This window comes from Phoxinus phoxinus (genome assembly GCF_949152265.1).
Source record: "Phoxinus phoxinus genome assembly, chromosome: 4".
Lineage (NCBI taxonomy): Eukaryota > Metazoa > Chordata > Actinopteri > Cypriniformes > Leuciscidae > Phoxinus > Phoxinus phoxinus.
The window spans coordinates 9708656-9715717 of record NC_136879.1 but is presented as its reverse complement, the minus strand read 5'-3'; the positions used below and the strand labels follow the sequence as shown (position 1 = coordinate 9715717).

Sequence of the window (7062 nt, the reverse complement as noted above, 5' to 3'; positions counted from 1 at the left end):
TTACATTGACTTAACATTGAAATCACCCGTGCCAGACGCTCTATTCACGTTTGGTGTGAACGCAGCATAACCGTTATCTCTCCAACTACGGGCTAGGCAACGGGTCAAACAGATAATGCGCGCTGCGTTTTTTTGAGCTGCAAGAGATAACTTCGCTCTAATTTCAAAGTGACCTATGACATTCCATTCCATCTAAATTTAAATGATCTCATGGATCTCAGCATGATGCAGTAGATGTGGCGTATTCAGACAACTTTGATATGGTCCTTTTTTTCTGGGTTTAACTTCATATTGCCCGTCGTGCACAGTTACCCTAAAGGGACTACGGTGGCGGTGCCACTGGCTTGGGCCCTTCATCACTGCTCGCAGCTATATTATATATTTGTTTTTCTTTCTCTTTTGAAGACTGACTCGGAAGATGAAAACGAACTTTCCCACATCCCTGCCAGATCAATGTTGAACATACATTCATCTACTAAGGACAGTGATGAGGATTGTTTTGAAGTGTCTGGTCAACAAATCCTAACAAGCATGAGCAGCCAGGGCACCACCAGGGCATCTACAAGCAGTCATGATGAAGATGGCAACCCTGGCCCCAACTGTGACGCAGATGAAGGCCGATCTAATGCCACCAACCACACTGCCGACAATGCTGCTAGAAGTGGCGGTAACCCTGGCATGAGTGGCCTTGACGGAGGCTGCCTTGCGAGAACTGATGGCAACCCTGCCACAAGCAGTCATGATGAAGACTACTTACTCTTCATATTTGACACTCATGGCTACTCTTCCAGATGACAGCTCAGATGACGAGGAATTACAGCAAGCGATAATGGCGAGTATGGAGAGTCAGATGTAAGTAGGAAACACAGAATGTGAACTTCAAAGATAAAGATATGAGGATTATGTGATTATCTTGTGACTATTATGACATTCACATTTTGGATTTATCAACTCAAATATCAAAGTATGTGTAACTGAGTATTTTTCTGTTAATATTTTTTTTAATGTTATTTTTATAGTGCAGAAAAGATCCCGGTTCAAGAAATACTGCTGGAACTGTCAAGCAAAGTTAGCACAAAACAGCAATGCAAATTTAATATAAATCGCTCTGCTGTCTGGGAGGGTGCCATGCGGGGCTTCAAAAGGGTATCCTATGACCCCAACTTCATGATGTGTGTAAAATTCTCTGATGACATGGGGAGAAATGAAGAAGGGGTTGATTTAGGAGGGCCAAGGAGGGAATTCCTGAGGCTGCTGATGGAGACCATTGCCAGGTCACCCATGTTTGAGGGAAAAGAGAGCAGCAAAACCTTAGTTCTTGACAGTACTGGTAATGACTGACTTTTCTAAAATTTGTAGCGAGTCATTTATATTTTTGGTAGTTTTTACATACAACTGTTAGCATTGGAAATTATTTATAAGTTATTTAATAGCCCAATTAATTTTTTTTATTTAATAATGAGTCTTTATGCATTAATCAATATTCCATTTATTTTCATTCCATTGTTTTGCAGCTCTAAGAGAGGACTGGTACTATACAGCTGGCAGAGCCATTGCTGTAAGCTTAGTACATGGAGGTCAACCACCTAACTTCCTCTCCCCAACAGTATTTTCTCTTCTGGTTGATGGCTCAGCAAATCCAGGACTAGAAGAAATAGCTGACACCGAACTCTTGGATAAAGTCAAAAAGGTCTGTAGTTAGACATTAGACCAGTAGACACACTTACATTAGACTGAGGTAACACTACAATGTTCTCTTGCTGTTTCCCATTGTGAGAGCTAGTGTCAGTCCATCCGAGTATGCCCATTGCTGAATGCCCAAATTCCATATGTTTGAATTCTGCCACTATTCAACAGCCAAGTGTAGTCAGCAAAGTGTATTTTTCTTTTTTTATCACATTGTAGAAATGTGGGTAAAACTGCTCTTCTATTAAGTGTTGGGGAACCCTTGGGCATTATGTGATTATGCAGACCTCTAGTGTCCCAGTTCTTACTAATACATTATAAGACAAATAAGTAGCCTCCATAAAGCCATCCTGCTGCTCTTTGTGATGCTAGGTCTCTGAAAGTACAACCCTTGAGGACCTTGAGGAGTCAAAGGCCCCTCTGCTTGACTATCTGGCCAATGCAGGATGTCTGAGGCCTATGCGGTCAATAGGAGACAGGGATCTGCTGGTACATGACATTGTCATGTTTCAAGTCATCCACAGGGTTCAAGGTCCATTTCAAAGGTATTTAGTGTTGGTTGGGTTGTCAGTCAGCAGGGCTCCACGCTAACCTTTTACCAGAGGAGCACTTGTTATCTTAAATGAGGTGTGTGTGTGTGTGTGTGTGTGTGTGTGTGTGTGTGTGTGTGTGTGTGTGTGTGTGTGTGTGGTGTGTGTGTTACACCAGCAGCACCCACACAACCCAAAATATTACAGAAAAATATTCATAACAATAACTTTAGTACAGCATATGTAAAACAGAACAAGGGGAAGGTGATTCTCTCAGGAGTCGACTAAGAGTAGCTATGTTGCTACATTGATTATAATTTCATATATTTGCATACTATATATAGCTTACCACTAGTTTAATATTAATTCCAATTACAGCAGTTTCATGTTTATGGGTTGTTTTCTTTCATTAAATCCTTATGTAAGAATAATGCTCTAGATTGTGATTAGTTCATGTTAGATTGCTGACGCACATCAGACTTTTTTTAATGTCCTGCCCTATACAGGCTGTGATTGGTCGGTTGATGAAAAGTGACACTGACTAGCCCATCGGCCAAAAAGTACCTGATATAGCTGATATTCCTTCTCTTTTCCACATATCCTGAAGCTACAGCTTCCAACTGCCAACGACGCCCTACCTGTTAACACTGGGACTTGATAATTAGGGAAATGTTCAACCCAGTTAGTTTTGATTTCCACCTCTCTCATACATTCAATCCCAAACAGGATTCTGCGTCTGCAGACGATCTAAAGGGTATATTACAACATCAGCAGAGTAATAACGTAACGCTCATCAGCGTATAAAAAAAATATAATGAAGTTTTAAATAAAAAAATATTTTAAAAAAATTATAAAAAAAGTTTTAAACATGAGCAGAAAACTATAATTTATTATAAATTTTATCTCTGAGGTGAAAAGGTGCCAAAATCACATTTAAAGAAGATACTTCCCCAAACAAAAGAGAGACAGAGGGAAGACTAATCATTCCTGCATGTGATCTAACTCAGCAAAGATATTGCATGAGAAAAGTTGATTTACAACAAAAGCAATACAGAATGCCTGAGGGCATTACTGCATTAGATTTTGGTATTTTTGTATTTTAAATTGTCAACTGCCACCTGAATTTTGTTTCATAAATAACACTTCCACCATAAAATGATGCAAAACTAATCACCAGAATGCAGGAAAATTAAGTGTTTGAGTGAAAATTGTCATTATTCAGCATTGAAGATTTCGTAAAAATTGTGTTAAAATCTCATCTAGATCTCATGAACTCAATATTGTGTCTTGTGTCGTCAGCTAAGGCCGTTAACATAGTCAACGCAAGTAACGCGCGCAAGCAATGCGAACGACGCAAGCGACGTGCTCCCTTTCATAGTCTAAACAGTGGACGCAAGCAGACGCACGCGTCACGGGCGATGCGTGAGATGCAATACATCGGCGTCAACAAAGGCAGCAGAGATAGGCGGTGGTATGTTCGGCCTTTAAACCGAAGTAGAGATCAGGATGGGGAGTTTGTGTCTCTGGTGATTCCCATGCGAAGCCTGGACGAGGAGAGACATTTCCAGTTTTTCCTAACTGTCCACATTTCCAACGCTATTTTATTGGAGTGTAATTGCCTGCTATAAACTGTCATATAAATGCGGCCATTGTATTCAAACCATCTTCTGTAAACATAATACCGGTACTTTAATTAATGTACAATATTTGCCATGTCACCCCCACCGACAAGGCATAGAATTGCGTGCATTACTGCTTGTATCTGTTTTTAGGGGCATATGTGAGTGAAATGGTCACAATGAAAATTGACAATTCACAAGTGAATTGGGAACTCCAATTAAATGAATGTTCCATGTTCTTTGTACAGATTCTGTGAAGGATTAAAAACTCTCGGTGTTCTGGAGAAAATGAAAAGGCATCCAGACAGCTTTCGCCCCCTGTTCTGCTACGAGGCAAGCGCACTGACTGCTGATCAGGTGGACAATCTTTTCAGCATTCGTCTGTCTCCAGAAGGGAGTAACAAAAGAGCTGCTGAGGAGATGGTTGTTACCTTCTGGAGAGACTATCTCCAGGATGCAGAAGGTAAAGTAAAATGATGAATCTATATTTTCTATTTAATATTGGAGAATTTATTCAATATCAACTGATGCAAATTGCTATTACAAGGGGTGGGAAGAATTTCTCGTCAGGTAGGGATGCACGATGTTATCGGCACTACATCGGTATCAGCCGTTAAAAGCTTAAAATGACCATCATCGGCAGATATGAATATTCCTGCCGATGAGCATAGCCGATAGGGGGGCGTGTTTCCTATGCGCACGGATGGGAATTGAAAACCAGTTCTTAGTTTCAATCGACAAGATGGTAAAAGGTCGGAAGAATTTAAATTCTGCTAAAATATGTTGCCTTATCTTCTCTGAAAAGCGTTCCGCACATCCAGCTGACATAAACCACACTTTAAATAAACGAAACAACCTACCCAGCAGTGATTAAATGTTTTGTGTTGAGACAAATCTTGTGGGATATCCTAACTACTGGGATAATCACACAACGCGTACACGTCCAATTCGCAAACTAATGACTCATTTGAACCGATTAATTTTAATGAATGGTTAAAACAACTGATTTTTCCAACACCGAACGAGACGTCTGAATCTGTTGTAACTGGATTTAATTAGGGGTGTCCCGATCCAGTTTTTTCCTATCCGATACCAAAAATTCTGCGTATCGGCCGATACCGATCCGATACCAGTGCTTTTAAAAAAAAAAATCAAGTAGAATTTCCATAACTTTGTGTGTTGAACTGATAAATTATACGTTTATCTCTGTAAAGCAGCTTTGAAACAATCTACGTTGTTAAAAGCGCTATATAAATGAAGATGACTTGACATGCCATCTGGATTTTCCCCCTTTATAAATAAAAACATTTCCACCAGAAATAGGTGCATAAAAGTTCAGCAGAATGCAGAAAATTAAGTGTTTAATGCTCAAAATGGTCATATAATTCAGTATTTCTTAAACATTGTGAAAAAATGTCATCTTGTGAGCTAAGTGTCTCGTTACACACCTAACGTTAAGTTAACCAGCTACCACTTAAAATGTTTTGTTTTTGTTTTTTATAGAAGAAGAAGGGTCCACCAAACTACAGAGGATATTGGCCTTCTCAACTGGAGCATCTGTGGTACCACCTATTGGCTTTTTTCCAACTCCCTCGGTCCAGTTCATTCATAAAGACGACGACGACTTCTCATCTACCCCAATGTTACCTATGGCCAACACATGCGTTAATTGCATCAGGTTGCCACTTCATGTGTCATACCAGCTGTTCAAGGACAAGTTTGATTTTGCATTAGGGAACACATATGGGTTTGGCAGGGCATGAACATAATCCTGCTCTGTAATGCAGTTCTATGTCTTAAAAAGTTTGAAAAGCACAGTTACCGGTATATGCATTTCTGTTCTTTAAACCCTTAAATTACATCTCTGAATGCACTATAATTTGCACTAATTAGATAATACAGATCAGTTTATATTTCCACTGCAATTCAACTCACTTAGTCAGCCTAAGGGTAAAATATATTTTTTATTTTTACATGTGTAAAAATGTTGTTTTACAAATGGTAATTGTTCATTTATTTGTAATTCAGTGTTCCAGAACCTTCACATGTTATTCACTGAAGTAATTCCAAAAGAGAATGAAACACATCTATTCCATGGTTCCCATCATTTTCAAGTGGATTCACTTGTTGAATGATGTTCATTGTTGTGTCATTAAAGGTTACATCAATGTCTGGTATTATTACATTATTATTGGTCTGAAGTTCAGGTAATGGCCCTTCTTCGTCAATGCCATAATAGTCAACGTCAAAGATGTCATTTATAACCGGATGAATTCCTATGTTGTTTATGACACCTGCATGCCACAGCTGAAGAGGTGTCTGCCCCCCTTGGGTGGACAGGCCATGGTTGTTCCACTGGTGGACAAATTCTGCTACTGACCTTTCAATTCTTGGTAAAAAAACATAATGCAAACAAAATAAATGTACCTCATTCAATGAATCCAGTATACCCTGCTCCTCCATGAAGTTAAAAATGTTAATATAGTGTCTAGATACAACTCTATTTACTTCTGCCCATAGTCTCTCAATCATTTGGTTGTGTACTGAAACACCAGTAATAACACTACGACTGTTTAACCCCCTTCTTTCCAACATAAAACGTGCAACATGTATATTTTCCATACCGTGATCACATCTGACCCTTAAAGGCAAACCAAAGTTCTCTATCCCTCCTAAAAATAATGGCAAGACACTTGAGGCTCTGTTGTTAGATAAGCACTTTAAATATATAATAGTCCGGCTGAAACCATCAACACAGCCATGCAGGACCATCCGCCACCTAACCAGCTTGTGGTTGCCATCAAAATGCCTGTTGAGAGTGTAGTGGCAATTTTAATCTTTTCTTCTTTTATTCTGTTTTCTCAATGATAATATATGAATGCCATGTGTTCTGTATTTTGAGCTTTATGTTGTAACGCTGATACAGCTGTATTGGTGTGACACTGAGAGGACCCCAGGCTGGGGAGGGGTAAGGCGACCATGGGGGTTCCTTTGTTCCTGCCCCCTGGGGTGGGTGTTTTAAAGAATGCTTTTGATGAGAACATTATAAGACTCCAGAAAAACAGCTATCTAGGTCTCACTCTGCCTGCAGACTGGTCTGTAGGGTTGGTGGGTTTTCACCCTCACCCTGCAGCTGGCCTGTGTGGCTAGAATGGGAACTATTCTGCAGAATAAATGTATATTTTCTTTTAAATACAATTTGAATATTGACGTCTCTTTTGCCTGAG

The 7062-nt window shown here is 39.6% G+C and overlaps 1 protein-coding gene across 1 annotated transcript; it reads left to right on the top strand.

Annotated features, from left to right (window-relative positions):
• LOC306997278 (G2/M phase-specific E3 ubiquitin-protein ligase-like) lies at window positions 1-6621 on the top strand. Its single transcript, XM_079610510.1, has 6 exons — window positions 1-852; window positions 1020-1330; window positions 1515-1690; window positions 2059-2231; window positions 4084-4298; window positions 5339-6621. Exons 1-6 carry the CDS (start codon window positions 716-718, stop codon window positions 5596-5598), a joined length of 1272 nt encoding a protein of 423 aa, XP_079466636.1. The 5' UTR covers window positions 1-715; the 3' UTR covers window positions 5599-6621.
• The last annotated feature ends 441 nt before the right edge of the window (window positions 6622-7062 follow it).